This window comes from Balaenoptera ricei, chromosome 10 (assembly GCF_028023285.1).
Source record: "Balaenoptera ricei isolate mBalRic1 chromosome 10, mBalRic1.hap2, whole genome shotgun sequence".
In the NCBI taxonomy this organism is placed as follows: domain Eukaryota; kingdom Metazoa; phylum Chordata; class Mammalia; order Artiodactyla; family Balaenopteridae; genus Balaenoptera; species Balaenoptera ricei.
The window spans coordinates 89,714,268-89,731,911 of NC_082648.1; the positions used below are offsets into that span (position 1 = coordinate 89,714,268).

General features: G+C 41.0%; 1 protein-coding gene across 1 annotated transcript in view; it reads left to right on the top strand.

Moving 5' to 3' along the window:
* Positions 1 to 385: 385 nt before the first annotated feature.
* Positions 386 to 17,644, top strand: part of C10H12orf75 (chromosome 10 C12orf75 homolog) — a 38,283-nt gene continuing 21,024 nt past the window's right edge. The window contains exons 1-2 of the mRNA XM_059934814.1: positions 386 to 665; positions 14,937 to 14,961. Coding sequence (XP_059790797.1) covers positions 620 to 665; positions 14,937 to 14,961 — 71 coding nt within the window. The 5' untranslated portion in view covers positions 386 to 619. The remainder of the gene's footprint in view (positions 666 to 14,936; positions 14,962 to 17,644) is intronic.

Genomic DNA, 17,644 nt, shown 5'->3' on the forward strand with positions numbered 1-17,644 from the left:
TTGCATTGGTTTTCTGTTAGAGTAGAAATGGATTTCGGTGTTGGCCGGTCTGTAACATATTTTGGGCGCCCACTGTGCTCAAAACAGCTGTTCCCTGACATTTCCTCTCCTCCCCACATCCTGGAGCAGGGAGGGGAAGTGGCGAAAAGGAAGAAAAGGCAAAGAGGATGTGCAAGGCAGGCAGGTGGGCATCCTCCGCCGCCCAGCCTCACCCTCCAGCCCGCACCGGCCACGCCCCTCGGCCCCGCCCTCGCCCCAAACCTACTTTAAACTCCCGCCCCCTCTTAACGACGACCAATGCCCAGCCGGGGAGCCCGCAGGAGGCTGCGGATTGGCCGGCACCGCGGTTGCCCAGGTGACGGGTGGGTCCTGCTGGGTCCCAGAGCCGGGCGGGGCGGGGGCGAGGGTTGCCCGGTGGTTTCCGTGCCGGCCCCCCCAAGCCTGCGGCGCCCAGGTTTGCGCCTGTCGGTAGCTGGAGGGGGCGGTCCCCGCGCGCCCCTCCGCCCAGCGCGTTTCCCGCCGCCCTCCCGCTAGGGGCGCGACGCCCTCCGCCTCCATCTCCGCCCCCAGGATCTGCGGCTGCCAGCTTCCGAGCGCGGCTTCCCCGGACGGCGGCGCGATGGGGTGCGGGAACTCCACCGCCACCAGCGCGGGCGCGGGCCAAGGTGAGCGCGGCGGGCGGCTGGGGGTGCGGTGACGGCGACTCGGGGGCTGTGGGGAGCTCTGCAGGGCGGGCCGCCTCTGCGGGAGAGGCCAGGAGAGAGGCGGCGAGAAGGAAGGATGCAGGGACCTCGGGCATGGAGGGCGTGCAGCCCCCTCTCCCCGTCCCCATTTTCGGGACAGGAGCAGACCGTCTGGTTTTGCAAAGACCGAAAGCAGGGCATGTCCCCCCTGTGCGGGAGGCGGTCGCGCCGGGACGAGGCTAGCTTGCAGAGGGATCCTGCGGAGGGAGCGCGGGAGTCCTGGCGGCGGGGCTACCGTGCAGCACGTAGACCCGGCACCCTCCTGGGAGAGAGGGTTCCTACTCTTGGCCGGCGTCCGCTCCCCCTCGTCCAGCAGTCGCTCCCGCAGGCCTCGCCCCCAGCCCCTCGGAACCCAGAGGCTGCACCTGGAAGAGTGCAGCAGAACAATTCAGGACTTTTTTGGGGGGAGGGAGGTGCTAGTGCGTTGGGAAGAACTGCAAACAGGGCTCTAAAAATTCATCCGAGTCTGTCTTGATGCTTAAGACCCGCTGGGCTGCTTGTAGGATTTCTCTGAGAACCTGCAGTATTGAGGATGCTTTAGAATATGTGTGACAGAGCTTTAGTATTAGCAGTGATGTGTTCGTATATTTTTCATTTAAAAAATAAAAAAATATTGAAAGTTCTGTTTACACCTCTTCATTTTGTTGATTGGCAGGGGAAGTCTTCTATAGATTTCTGCAGTCAGCCAGGCTTTGTATCAAGTGACTTATTCCAAAACTCAACCGTTCTCTTTGACCCAGCTAGTGTCTACTGATTTACGAGTCTGGATCTGTTTTGAGTAATATCTGCTGACCTATTTTGGTGTCTTTTGGATAAAGAACTCATATCTCATCCAGTTGAGATCAATCAGATGCCACATTCCATCCTAGCCAGCAAATGGGAACAGCGTTCTGATGCTGCAGTATTTCCTAGGCGGGTGTGGATGCCCTGTCAATGACTTTGTGACCTTGGGTCTGTCACTTCCCTTAACCCAGACCTCCTGGAAGTTTAAAATTTAAGCCTTTTTCATTTATTTAAAGTTTATTTTGATGTTCACGTATGGGATCAGATATGGAAATCTGCTCATTTAATTGGCCAAGTTTGTTATTCCTCTTTGGCTGTCAGTGACCACACGAATGGAATATTTTTTTTTTTTTTTTTTTTTTTTTTACAAATGGAATATTTTAAGAAAAGGTGCTAAAGTATGTGGGATTCTAGTCCTAGAGCTTTGAATGAACGCAGGTAATAATTCATTGAAAAGTTTATCTCTTGCAGGTAACCTTTACCATCGTGAATTAAATTCTCAATCTTGTGTTAGGCAGAGAGCCACTGGGGAACACATTTTTCAATTCCTGTAACAGTGACGTAGGTTAGTTAGCTTAGTTAGTGCCTTAAGGCAAGGGCAGGATTCTACTTGAGAGTGGCCAGAGAGCTCTGCGTGGAAACCTGGAACAGTGTCAAGGCCATATCCTGCACCAGGAATTACAATTGACTCTTGAACAGCATGAGGTTGAACTGTTCAGGTCCACTTATACACAGATAGTTTTCAACAGTAAATACTATAGTACTACACGATCTTTGGTCGTTTGAATCCGAGGATGTGGAACTGCGGATATGGAGGGCTGACCATAAGTTATACTCAGATTTTCAACTCTATGGAGGGTTGAGGCCCCTAACCCCTGCGCTGTTCAAGGGTCAAGTGTATATCTCTCAATCTAACATGCACTGTGGCCTTATGCCTTCCACTGCATGTTCACCCTACTTTTAAAAATGTTAAGAACCATTAACCACAATACAGAAAAAAGGAAATCATAGGAAGGATTTGTAACAGATTTCCTTTAAAGTGGAGCTAGTTTACTTCATTTACATTTTTGTTTATTAATGAACTGCTTGTCAGGTTTGGGGATAGAGGGAGGAGTTCCACTGCTAAACCAGAATGATGATAAGGGAGCTGCAATGGTAATGTAAGAAATAGAGAAAATATAATTCTCTTTACAAATATTTGGTTGACCTTTCCCCCCCCCCACCCCAGGAGCACATCCCTTATTATGTAAAGGGAGATACAGTTATATTGAAAAAAACCACTCCAAATGCATGTCTTCTTGATGAGTAGCCTCACTTTTGTTCACGAAGGACAGCTGTAAGAGCGTGCTGTTCTCTCCTCAAGCTCGCTCTTTGCTAAAAATTACTGTATGTTCAGAGAAGAGCAAGATACCGAGGGCAGACTGTAAAACATGAAGGAGGAGAAAACATTTGAGTTGGGAGTTGTTGCATCACCTCTTTGATGGCTCTGCCCTTGTCTCTGAGAAGTCACCCCCAAACATTTCTCTGCTAGTGAGTCCAGCTGGCTAGCTTTGGGATTTGTTCATTGTTATTTTGAAATTTTCTATCAGCTGGTGGTAGGACTTCTGTTTCAGAAAGGAGGAGAGATGGAAGGTTAGGAAAAAAGTTCAGAGAAAGGTGGTGGGCAGGTGCTGAACTTGAGTCTGGAGAGTGAGGCTCAAGCTTGATATTGGCACTGTGCTGGCTGCGTTACTGTGGGCATTTCATTTTACTTTTTTGTACTGTAATTATTATATTACAGTACTCTGTACTGTAATTATTATATAGTAGTGGAAAATACCACTTTGAAGGTGAAATGGTTTTCCTTGAATATTTTTCTATAAGAACATGACAAATCTACTTTCAGAGGATGCATTTGCACTTTATAATAATGCCCCCAACCTGAAATCTCCATTGTAAGCCCTGTTTTACTACCTAAGTAATTCAGGTAAAACCAGATAATTGTTTCTCTTTTCCCTGAGCTATTTGGACAACTGCTTTTCTTGGCTTTTGTCTGGTGAAATTGGTTTCTATGACAAATTGATATTTAGTAGTGTACTTGAGTAAATTTGATTCTGTATGTCCAACATGTGGAAAAGCTAAAATGCAGTACAATGGTCAAATGACTGGAAAGAATCAGATCATTCAGTCCCTAGATAATTCAGGTTAGATTTCCTTTGTAGTAGATTTCTAACTCTAAGCTTGTACAGAGTCCACCTCTATGTGCAAAGCTTTGTACTCTTTTAGGAAAGTTTAGGGCAAGGGTAGGCGCAGCCAGCAAGGGATGACTGTAGAATGAAATCAAACTTTCCACCTCTTAAGAAGCTGATTGTCTAGGTAGGAAGATTAACCATTTGAGAACAGTTGCAAAGCAAAGTGTAGTAGAATATACATCGAACATCCAAATGCCCAGGAGATGTTGAATAAGATGCTAGTTTAATCGGAGAAGTCTTTGGGGAGGAGTCAAGCTATCAGTGCTTCAGTGTAGATGGGATCATGAGAACCATTCTGCTTACACAAGCGCTCTCTCCATTCTAATGTTTTAATAAGATCACCCTCTCAGTGTAGGAATTTGATTTTTCCCAACCTAGAATTATACAAGGACTTCTTGTATTTTCCATTCATTGAAGATTCAGTACATTTTTCCTGCATAGTGTAGAGTCTAGACCCTAAACTGTAGAGAAACATCTGGGTTAAAGAGTCCATTTTTAAAAATTGAAGTACAGTAGATTTATAACATTTTGTTAATTTCTGCTGTACAGCAAAGTGATTCAGTTATACATATATATACTTTTTTATATTCTTTTCCATTATGGTTTATCTCAGGATATTGAATATAGTTCTTTGTGCTATACAGTAGGACCTTGTTGTTTATCCATCCTATATATAATAGTTTACATCTGCTAACCCCAAATGCCCACTCCATCCCTCTCTCACCCTCCCTCCCCCTTGGCAACCACAAGTCTGTTCTCTATGTCTGTGAGTCTGTTTCATAGGTAGGTTCATTTGTGTCATATTTTAGATTCCACATATAAGTCCTATCATATGGTATTTATCTTTCTCTTTCTGACTTATAAAGAGTCCATTTTTAAGGAGTTGCGTTTGCTATAGGGCAGGGAGCTTTTGCTTTCTGTGTGTTTTTCTCTGCTCTCCGTCCCCACCACTGTCTCTCTCAGCAATCAGATTCTCTATCCGTTTGTTTTTCCTTGAATGTATTCTCTAATTAGGCCGAGACATGAACACCCTTGCCTTTGAACTGATGATCCACAACAGGTCAGTTTCCTGTATACAGTCATACATGTAGATTGTTGAGCAAGTCTGTCATGTAAACCAGAAAATCCTATTTTATGTGAACCAGAAAATCCCTTCAAAGTTTGGACGGTTCCAAATATCTACAAGAGCCTATTTCGATGCAGGCTGTTTTGCAGGCTGTAGAAGCTTTTTGCAGAGCAGAGTCATTTCAGAAGTGTTCTGCTCATGGTAGTTGATTGAATTGGTGAGTTGTAGGTTTTCTACCAGAGATGTGTAACTGGCAGCTATCTGACCATAACTTAGCTTATGACTAGAATGTTTCTGTAATGGGTCTTCTGTTATTTATATACTAATAGTCTGAGGAGGCATGGAGGAGGAATTTAACAATTCTTTATCCTATTTTATCAGTGTACCCAGGGAGTTACTCTAATTCTTTTGGGTCCAATTACTTAGGTTAGTTATCTCCTTATCCTCAATTAGATAGGTAATTGCATTCTCCTCTTTTGCTGTAGCGGTATGGTCCGGCCTTAATCTACATCTGTAAATGGTTTGGTAGTATTAAAATTCTTCCACCGTGCTCAGCGTTAGTCCAGGCCATGTGGAGGGGAAATAATATAAAATTTTGCTGATATCATCAAAGAAGTCATTAATATCTTGTGCTACTTCCCCCCAGCTCACTTAGGTCCCAGCCCCACCATCCTTCTTTCTGTTCTTTATGCTGAACTCATTCTTGTATTCTATCTGTTTGAAACACTCTTTGCTGGAGAGCTGATATTTTGTTAATTTATTTATTGTCTTTTTTGTTCCCCTTCCCCAAAGGTAGGCCTCATGAGAGCCTCGCACATCTTGTTCACAGCTGGACACTCAGCCTCTAGACCAATATCCAAACTTTCAGTGGAATTTTTAGGGTCTTAAAATTTTTTCTTTTGTTGAATGAATAACTATATTGGGGAAACAAAGAAGGTGTAAAATTGAGTCCTAAATTTTCATCATGTACCCTGTGACTGATGTAACACTAGAGGGAATGAAATAAAACCTTAAGCAATCAGGGAAGCCTGCTTGGAGGAGGTGGGACTCGATTTGACTTTGAAGAATAGGTAGGATTTGAATAAGCAGAAATCGGAAGGGAGGGCATTTTTAGAGCAGTATGAAAACATAGGGACAGAAATGGGTTCGGTGCATTTCAGGGCAGTGAGAAGTCTGGCCTGACTGGGTTAGTAGTTCATGTTGGTTGCAGGGTGTTGGAAGTAAGAACAGTTAGGATGGGGGTGAGGAGGAAAGAGAGGCAGGAAGGCCTCAGAATTGAGAGGAGGCACTGGAGCCAAAAAATCCTAGTTTGAATCCTGCTTTCATCATTTATCAGCTGCATGACCCTGGGCCACTTGCTTAAACTGTCTGTACCTTAGTTTCCTCAGCTGTAAAATGGGAGAGTAGTTATAGAACCTACTCAGGATTAAATGAGTTAATATATGTAAAGTGCTTAGAGCAGTGCTTCATATAAGTACTCAGTATGCTATTTATTATTAACATAGGGAAAGACATTCATGACTGGTATAGAAGGAAGGAGCGAGCATGTAGAGTGACATAATTTAACGCTGTTGTCAGGAGTGAGTGAAGTGAGAGGGCCGTCGGTGAGTGATGGAGGTATTGATGTCAGGGACCCCTGGAAGCCAGCCAGGCTGAGGATGGGCTGCATGTGAGGGAGGAAGGGGAAGGGAGAAGGAAAAATGAACCCAAACTGTTAAAGCCTGGGCGACTGGAAGGAGATGCTACTTCCTCTAAAGGAAGGTAAGAGGATGCAGGCAAGCCATATACTCTTGGGTGTGCCGCGTTTGGCGTGATGTGAATGATGAGGGGTGTGGAAACGCCTCTGCTCAGACAGTTACCACTGATGCAGCAGAATCAGGAGGTTCACTTGTTCCAACTCCCCAGAATCGATGTTGCAACCATGTGAATGGTTCGCGAAGGTGACCCAAGTGAATTACCCAAGTTCTGCCATGAGCCACTTACAGCTCAATCTAGACATGGCTTAAATTATAGCAGCTAACTGTCAATGTGTTACTTTATGTCTGTACTTATATGGCTACCTTTATTTATTAATTTTTACCTGCTGAAAGCATAGCTACTCAGCAAGGACAACCTGTAAGCAAAGAGATTTTCTGTAAGAGCTTCCACGTTCATTAACATAATTTTATTTGCAGTAACATGGATGGACCTAGAGGGTATTATGCTAAGTAAAATAAGTCAGACAGAAAATGACAAATACTCCATGTTATCACTTACATGTTGAATCTAAAAAATGAAACAAATGAATAACTATAACAAAACAGAAACAGATTCACAGATACAGAAAACAAACTAGTGGCTGCCAGGGGTTTGGGGTGGAGTTACGGGTGAAATAGATGAAGGGGATTAAGAGGTATGAACTACCAATTATAAAATAAGTAAGTCACAGGGATGTAAGGTACAGCACAAGGAATATAGTCAATAATATTTTAATAAGTTTGGTGCATAATCTATAAAAATATTGAATCCTATGTTCTACATCTGAAATATAATATTGTAAGGCAACTACACTTTAAAAAAATGATATTTCTAGGACACGTTGACCTGAATTTTTTTCTCCATTACTGATGAAATGACTTATGAATCTGTATCTCTTATTGGCTTATTAAAAAATAGACACTGCTTTAGATGAACTAAAGAGCTGTTGTTCTCCTTCTTTGGGCCAAATTGAGACTATGACATAGTTTTAGAACTATTATGGGTCAGAGGAGATGTAGCGAGCTGTCAAAATTAGAGGGAACTCTGTTTATTTTTCTGTAGTTATGTTTATACAGTTCTCAGAGGGATGTTTTTCTTTTATAAAACAAATAAAGAGTAAACTGTTTCTGCATATTTTTTATTATTTCCCATGAGAGCCATAATCATTTATATTTCTGATGATTTATGCTGAAAGAAGAGTGATTTGTAAATCTTTAGTACCTTTTAGAAATTCTTCATATACATAATTTTATTTTTTGGTGTGTGTGTTTAAATTATCACTACTCAGTCTGAACAAGGAGACATGATTTAATATGTAATTTAGCAATTCATTTACTTGTGAATATTTCCAGTATGTTACATGAAAGCTATAAAGTGCATAGAGAACAGTGATGAAAAAGGCATTAATAGACTATATTCTCTAATGTACAGATGTATGTGACCTTTTAAAAGAGATAAATATTTTCTTTGTATTAGAATTTGGCACATGTAAGGAAACTCATAACAATAAATGTATGACTCTGAACAATAGTGAAAACATACTGGGCAGTACAGCTCAATCTTTTTAACTTATAAGACTGATTAGATTGCAAAGGAACATCTGTCTATAGGAACCAAGATGTTATAAATGTCTACTTAATATCACTGAACTGATGTAGTATCTTGCAACTGGCTTTCTCATGCACAAGGAATAAAATTTTGTCTGTGTTTGCAGAATGTATGATATGTCATATTAAACTTAATTCTCCCCCAAGATTAATTTTGCTATGTATTTCTTTTCAAAAGGGAATTTCTGTTTTTGGAGAGGTGGAGGAGGCCAGGGATGAGAAGGTGTAGTGGGTTGAATGGTGACCTCTAAAAAGATATGTTCACATCCTAATCCCTGGAATGTGTGAATGTTATCTTGTTTGGAAAAAGGGTCTTTGCAGGTATAATTAAATGAAGAATTTTGAGATGAGGACATCATCCTAGATTGTCTGGGTAGGCCCTAAATCCAGTGATAAGTTTCCTTATAAGAGACAGACGAGGAGAAGACAGAGATACAGAGAGAAGGTGGTGTGAGGACAGGTGTAGAACAGAGAACGCACTCTGTGGCCACAAGCCAAAGAATGCCAAGGAGGGCCTACTGCCACCAGATGCTAAGAGGCCTGGAACGGATTCCTCCCCGGAGCCTCTGTAGGGAGTTGGGAACTCCTGACACCTTGATTTTGTACTTCTGGCCTCCAGAATTCTGAGAGCACGTATTTCTGTTGATTTAAGCCACCCAACTAGTGGTGATTTGTTACAGCAGCCCTGTGGAACTAATACACAAGGCTTTTTCTGCACTTGTTCTGGGAATGGGATAAAATAAGAAAATATAGTTTACAAACTATACCTGGAGTGTAAATAATTATTTGTTGAAGCAAGTACAGCACGATTTAATCTTGGTGTGATTCATAAAGCATTTCAAGGTTGTTCAGGGGATACCCGATTTTTATGGGGGTACCAGATTTTTATAAAACATGAAGAATATCTGAGAGGTTTATTCCCTCTGGATGCTATCCACTTCTCCAGTTCTCGGTCACCAACTGGGCTGTCCTACCATCCAGTTCAATTCTGAGGATCCTACCCGGAGTTAGTGTCTATCACCACAGGTTTGAGGGCTCAGTCCCCCGAGATGGTCTCACCTCAGATGCCAGTAGCAAGGATCAGGTCCCCAGCTTACTTGCATTGCCATCTGACTTGGCAGCAAATTTGGGGGTTCTCACAGCCCCCCTCCTCAGATTTGACAATTTGCTAGAATGCCTCACAGAGTTCAGGAAGGCACTTTCCTTACTGGCTTAAACATACCAATTTCTTATAAAGGACACAAATGAACAGCCAGATGAAGAGGTACAGAGGACATGTTAAGGGTCCCAGGTGCAGGGGTCTCTGTCTCCATGGAGTTGGGGGCCGCCCCCTCCTGGCACATGGATGTGGTCAACTCAGAAGCTCTCTGAACCCTGTCCTTATAGGGGTTTTTATGGAGGTTTCACTACATAGGCATGACTGATCGAATCATTGGCCATTGCTGATTAACTGAATCTCCAGCCCCTCTCTTTTCCCAGGAGGACGGGGAATGGGGCTGAAAGTTCCAAGCTTCTAATCAAGCCTTGCCTTTTCTGGCGACCAGCTCCCGTCCTGAAGCTGTCTAGGGGCTGCCAAGAGTCTCCTCATTGGAATGAAAGAGGCTCCTATCACCCCTATCTCTCAGGAAATTCCAAGGGTTCTAGAAGCTCTGTGCCAGGAATGGGGAACAAAGATCAAATATCTTTCTATGACTCCTCAATATCAGATTAAGTTTTTTAAATGTTTAAATTGAATTTGCTATGCATTTTTAAGTGACTGAGGCGTTTGACTTGGAGAATCATGAATACAATTTTAAAATCTTTTGATGAAACTATTGATAAAAGGTATGGACTTTCCTGGCGTTTCAGTGGTTAAGACTCCACGCTCCCACTGCAGGGAGCACGGGTTCGATCCCTGGTCGGCGAATCCCGCGTGCCATGTGGAGCGGCCAAAAAACAAAAACAACGGTATACATAATCACGGTGAAGTGAAGTGATATTGTGAACAAGCAATAATCTTTAAGTGTTAAAGAAACAGTTACATTCAGAAGGAAATGTTCTTCTTTACATACCCTAACCATTTACAACTTTTGTCACTGGAACTGTATATGATACTTTTCTGAGAGCAGACCTTCCCCCCTTCTACTTTTTAGGAAGATATTTAAAATTATAATTATCAGTACTACAATTTAAGAAAATAGTCATTAAATCTTTTGACTGACAAAAATTCTAATGGTCTATATATTTTGTGGTGCTTTTATCCCCCAAGAAACATTTTTACCTTGCCTCCCTTATATTAAGGTACCACGGCTATGTTCAAATAGTAAAGAGTCATTTTGGCAGGAAATGAAGTGGTACTAACAGGAACAAATGTTCTATCCCAGACGGCTTGAAAGAAGTAGCTACACCACTATAAATATTTGTTCAATAAATGATGAATCACATGAACCATAAATATAACTTAAAGCAAATGGGATTTTGGCACTATCTGAATAGTTGTAGTCAAAGGATCTTTTGCATGAATTATCTAGAGAAGAACTCTCCGTCTGGTTAATTATAATCAATACATAGGTGAAGTGTGATTAAAATGTTGCACTGAGGGTAATCAGAATTTTTCTTCTATTTCTAATAATTTTATACTTTTGCAGAACAAAGAGATATTTCACATTTTATATGCCTAGATATTCTGATAGTTTTGCTGAGGGTTTCAACAATTACAGTCATTTTTTTTTTTTTTCCCTTTTTCTCTGTGAAGCTGTGTGTCAGGGAGTCGTGTTCTACTTGCCCTGGTTATAAGCTTATCATTAACCCCCTGCTACCTTGCTCCTAAGAAGATGCACATCTTCTTCCCTTTAATAAAGATGGAGTGTACATTACAATCATATGTATATACTGGATTTAGTGTTTCTGACTTCTTGGCCTCCTTCACTTTGCAGTTATTAAATAGACGGTGCCCTTTAAATGAGGGACATTTGAGAACAGAAGAAATGGCCTGCTGACTTCCTTCTGGAAGGTAATACCTGGCATTTGCCTTGAGCCTGCTGGGATGTTAGATGGTGAACCCAGCAGGGAAGAGGCCGTAAGGGTGCCTGCAGCCTGGTGCAGTCAAGGTGAAGGGGATGCAGGGTTCCTGGTGGCTGATTAAAATAGGTACTGAGGAGACAACGCGTGGCTGTTTTGAAGCGAATTTCACAGCCATTTATTGTACTTTGTCTTCTCAGCTGCCTTTGTCGGGCCAGTATTAGAAACTGAAGCAGGGTGAACTAGTGACTGTCAAACAAATACTGGAGCAGGAATTTTACTTGGGTCTTCTGCCTTCCAATTCCACGCCGTTCTTTCCCTACCACCCTGCTGCCATTCCCTGAGACACAGTGGGGCGGCTTCTGTCTGCTGTGCCCTCCCCGTGGATTGTGCTCGATGGCCCTTCATCTCTAAAGGCCCAGCACTCATGACCCATCATGATCGCTTTCTTCTCTCTGTAAGACTTCAAGGAATCAGTTCCCAACACCTCCGGCTCTCCCTTCCCCTCAGTGCAGCAACCCCCCAGTCATTCCCTGTCCTTTTCCATGAAAATGAAAATAAGAAAATGAGGATATTTATTTTCTTTTTAGACTTTCTTCCAGATTCTCATGCTTGTTTTGACTCTGAAATAAAATGTTCATTTTTATGGGTTTTTGGTGGCACTAATCCTTTATTTTTACCTATCAAAACACTCCACTGTTCTTATGTTAAGGTTTTTAAAATTTTAGGATTTTTTTTTGTTTGTTTTATGATCTCAGATTCCAAAGCAGTTTTTATTTATATAATTTTAATGAGAGTTGTGGAACAGAAATGTTACTCTTCCCTGAGTAAAGACTCAAGTTTGTTACAAAGTTCAGGTTTGGTCAAAGCCTTAAAAGAATTTATTTGAGACATAGTCTTGATTACCTTTATGCTCTGCTTTGAATTTGCAGAATTATAGATCCTAGATTAATATCACTGGGGTACAGTTTTTACAATTTTGGCAATAACATTTTTGCAAACTTATTTGTTTATTTTGTAGCACATTTTCCTTTATTTTCACACCTCTGTGACTTGTGCAGAAGTTAATTTAATTCCCATTTCATAGATATGGAAATTGAGATATTAAGGAAAATGTGACTGCTAATAATAACAACTTAGTGAGCTATTTTAATGTGCCAGACTTTGTGCTGTTTACATCTTTTTATAATTTTTAAAATTTATTAAATTTTTTTTACTGAGGTGTCATTGATGTATAACATTGTATTGGTTTCAGGTGTACAATGAAATGATTCTGTATTTGTATACACAGTGAGATCATCACCACAATAAGTCTAGTTACCATCTGTCACCATGCATAGTTAACTTTTAGGATTTACTGTCGTGGCAACTTTCAAGTATGCTCTACAGTATTATTGACTGTAGTCACTGTGCTGTATATGACATCTCCATGACTTATTTTAGAACTGGAAGTTTATATCTCTTGACCCCTGTCACTTGTTTTGCCCATTCCCTAACCCACCTCCCCTCTGGCAACCACCATTCCTTTCTCTGTATCTTTGATTTTTGTTTTGTTTTGTTTTGTTTTCATTTGTTTTGTTTTTTAGATTCCACATATAAGTGAAACCACATGGTATGTGTCTTTCTCTGACTTATTTTGCTTAGCATAATTCTCTCAAGGTCTGTCCATGTTTTTGCAAATGGCAAGATTTCCTTCTTTTTTTTTTATGGCTGAGTAGAATTCTATTATTCTAGCCTCTTTTATATATAGGTATATCTATATATATCTCACATCTCCTTTATCCATTTACCCAGCGATGGACACTTGTTTTCAATCTTGGCTATTGTGGATAATGCTGCAATGAACATAGGGGTGTATATATCTTTTTGAATTAGTGTTTTTGTTTTCTTTGGATAAATACCCAGGAGTAGAATTGCTGGATCATATGGTAGTTCTATTTTTAATTTTCTGAGGAACTTCCATACTGTTTTCCGTAGTGGCTGCACCAGTTTACATTCCCACCAACAGTGTGCCCTGGTGTCCCCTTTTTTCCAGATCACTTACCAATACTTGTTATTTGTTGTCTTTTTGATAGTAGCCATTCTAACAGGTGTGAGGTGATATCTTGTGGTTTTGATTTGCATTTCTCTTATGATTAGTGATATTGAGCATATTTTCATGTGCCTGTTGACCATCTGTATATCTTCTTTGGAAAAATGTCTATTCAGATGTTTGCCCATTTTAAAATCAGGTTGGTTTCTCTCTCTCTCTCTCTTTTTTGCTGTTGAGTTTCATGAGTTCTTTATATATTTAGAATATTAACCCCAATCAGATATGTGATTTAGAAATATTTTTTCCCATTCAGTAGGTTGTCTTTTCATTTTGTTGATGGTTTCCTTTGCTGTGCAGAAGTTTTTAAAATTTGATGTAGTCCCACTTGTTTACTTTTGCTTCTGTTGCCTTTGCTTTTGGAATCAGATCCAAGCATTAATTTCCAAGACTGGTGTCAAGTACCTTACCACCTATGTTTTCCTCCAGGATTTTTTATGGTATCAGGTCTTACATTTAAGTCTTTAATCCATTTTGTGTTAATTTTTGCGTATGATGTAGGATAATAGTTTAGTTTCATTCTTTTGCATATGACTGTCCAGTTTTCCCGGCACCATTTATTGAAGAGACTGTCCTTTCCCTATTGTATATTCTTGCCTCATTTGTCGTAAATTAATTGACCATGTATGCATGGGTTTATTTTTGGGTTCTCTAGTCTGTTCCATTAATCTGTGTACCTGTTTTTTGCCAGTACCATACTGTTTTGATTACTATAGCTTTGTCATATAGTTTGAAATCAGGGAGCATGATGCCTCCAGATTTGTTCTTTCTCAAGATTGCTTTGGCGATTCAGGGTCTCTTGTGATTCCATAGAAATTTTAGGATTATTTGTTCTATTTCTTTGAAAAATGTCATTAGTATTTTGATAGGGATATACATCTTTTAAAGAACTTCACAATAACCTTTGAGAAAGGTATTCTTATTTTCCTCATTTGACACAAGAGGGAAGTGAGGTTTTAAGAGATTAAAGGATACCGAATGCCATGTGGCTTGAAAAGCTGGAACCAAGTTCTGTGTTGTTCAGGTAAAGATATTAGGGGGAGGAAGTGCAGATGGAACTGTGCTGTGGGCAGAGAATCTGTGTTAAGTGATAGGGCTGGGGTCCAAAAGAGATGGGTTGTTTTTGGCACGTGAGTGGGAAGCAGAAATGAGAGGGTTCAGTAGCAAATAGGAGCAGAGTTAGAAATGTATGTTACTCCTTTTGGAGCTGGGCTGGCATCCTTGAGTCTTGCTAATTCATTTAGGATATCACCTCCATTTTGTCTTGTGACTTTGCTTTACTTTATGATTAGTACATAGTGTGACTTATAACAGTTCCATGTAGGTACTAGCTTAGAAGGTGTGTGGCTTAGAAAAGAAAATATTTCTCAAATCTGTCAGTTTCCTAACCTGCTCATCTGTAAAATGAGCAGATTAGTTTGGGCGGTCTGTAAAATCCCTTTCAGAAACAACACCTTATAATTTATAGGAATTGTTAAAAATGGGCAGAATAAATTCTAAACTGAAGATTTGGATTTTATGATTTTCCTGCTCTCCTTTTCTTTTTTTAAGATGATCTTTCAAAAAATCATATTCTCAACTCATCTCTTATAAAATATTATTTTAGTTGGGTATTGGGCTTAAGATTTTTGTAGCAATACTATCAAGATAATGGAAAGTTATCTTTTTCCTTTTTTCTAGGCCCTGCAGGAGCAGCTAAAGATGTGTAAGTACTTAATATTATGATTTTCTAAACTCTTTCTAAGGAAGACACTGTTTTCATGGTTATGACCTTTAGATATGTAGGTTTGGCTGAAAAGACATGGAAGTACTTTCTGTACTGAGCACAAATTAAGATTATCATTTGGTTTATAACTAAAGGGCTATTTGAAGAATGGGTTTATTTGTGACTTTTCATTTTAGCGTTTCATTTGCCCTAGCATTTTAACTCAGAACTTTAAGAAAGGGAAATGTTTAACTCTGTTTCTATACCAGCTTGTGTAGAGATTTCTAATAATTGCAAGCAAGTGTTTATGGGAGAATTAAGCACCTAGCTCCTATGACTATGCAACATCTTAGAGTTTAGCCCGTGAGGAGGGCCTGGAGCCAAGCATTTACCAAATGCACACTGAATCGTTTTAAAGTCGATAATTAGGCGTTTGAGTGAATGTATATGACCATTCAAGGTAATCAATATTGAGTTGAACTTCAGACCACAGGACCCTTTCTGTGTTTCCATCATGCCCCTTCTTTGCATCTTCCTATCTCAAATCTAGGTATAGTAAGGACATTGCAGTAGTTCACTATTTAAGAGTGTTTGTGGCACAGGAAACTGTATTCAATATTCTGTAATAAACCATAACGGAAAAGAATATGAAAAAAATATATAACTGAATCACTTTGCTGTATACCACAAACTAACACAACATTGTAAATCAACTATACTTCAATGAAAAAAATAAATAAAAATAAAAATCAACAGTTCTGGAAAAAAAAATAAAGTGCCATTAGGGAGCTGGACATTGGGATTGGGGGAGGGAGAAGGTGGGGATGGAGAACCCCAAGAACGACAACAACAAAAAGAGTGTTTGCGGTCACTCCATGGATTGTGGAATCAACCTCTGCCCAAGCCACCCCAGTTGGTTTGGATGTCAAGACCGATGGTGCCACACACACACCAAGAGGGTAGGAAAAGATGTATTGCTCACATAATGAGGCTTTCTGGGGAGAGCAGAGTGGCTCCCGAACTGGTCCATTCAGTCTGAGTGAAGGAGGGGGTGAGCAGCTTTGGTTTTTATTGGGACTGGGACTAGGGTGAGGGCTTCTGCGCATGGGCAGAGGAGTGCCTGTCTGTATCTTCCCCGCCAGCGCACATGTACGAGTTCCCAGCTTTCTTAAAGGCTTTCGCAGCTGTGGGGCAAACGGAGGGGTGGGCCTTAAAAGCTTTCGTCAAAAGCAGAGTCGGACTTTTTTTTTTTAATTATAAAAAGGAATCCGGAGAAGATTAGAATAGGGTTGTAAAGTTTTTTGGGAATTAAATAAGCTTTTTATATGGGACTTTAGGTACAAAGGAGGCAGTGTAGAATGCTTCAGTGTCCTGGTTGCAGTGGTTGAGTTTATCACCAAAACGTTTAGCAACGATGTGTTCAGCATCCTTACCTGTTCCTGTTATTGCAGTATCTGGGTCTCTCTTCGGTCTCTCCCTCCCCTTTGTATATGTTGTTGCCAGATTAATCCCCTGCCCTTTTAGGCCCTCTACTCCCAACTTTTTTTTTTTTTAAATTTATTTATGTTATTTATTTATTCATTGGCTGAGTTGGGTCTTCATTGCTGCGTGCGGGCTTTCTCTAGTTGCGGCGAGCGGGGGCTACTCTTTGTTGCGGTGCACGGGCTTCTCATTGCGGTGGCTTCTCTTGTTGCGGAGCACGGGCTCTAGGCACGTGGGCTTCAGTAGTTGTGGCACGTGGGCTCAGTAGTCGTGGCTCGCGGGCTCTAGAGCTCAGGCTCAGTAGTTGTGGCGCACGGGCTTAGTTGCTCCGCGGCATGTGGGATCTTCCCGGACCAGGGCTCGAACCCGTTGTCCCCTGCATTGGCAGACGGATTCTTAACCACTGTGCCACCAAGGAAGCCCCACTCCCAACTTTTGATTAGTCTCCACTGCCCACGGGATTGAGCCCAGAATCCTTTGGGAATAGGAAGGCCCTTTAGGTTTCAGCCTTTAGTCTTTCAGCCTGCAGTTAGAGAGTGAATGAGGCCAAGGACCCAGAGGTGAGCTGAAGTCCTGCTCTGAGACCACTCTCAGGGTCTCAAACTGACCTCCTGTTTCCTGTCTTGATTCCTTGTTTTTTTTTGCTGTTCCCTCTGCCTGGAATGGCATTTTCTCCAATTCTGTCTGTGAAAATTCTATCTATTCTCCTGGGTTTATATCTTATCCTTTACGAGAAGAACTTCCTGGATCTCTCTACTGGATATGTCTTCCTCTTCTGAACTTTTACAGCAGCTTGGACCTGTCTTATGATATGTCATATTGGGCTTATAATGTTATTTATCTCCTTGTCTTTTCTCCCTTGGGAATTGAGAGAAGTCCCCTCTAGTTAATAGTATCGTGCTGTGGACATAGTGTTTTAACAAATGAATTCCATCATTTCTCTTTAAGGAGAGATTGATTTCATGACTTCCTCTTCCTTTCAGAAGCATGGAAATTTCTAAGAAGATTTAGTGATACCTTTGTAGACATTTTGTCAACATTAACTACTCCAGGACATGAGATGCCATTTAACTACTTTCTAAAATCCTGAATTCTCTAGAATTTAAACTTTCTGTGACTTTGTGTACCTCATAGGTTCTATAACTAAAAAGACGTAATTTTACTCAATAAATGACCCTTTAAAAAATAAATATGGTAAATT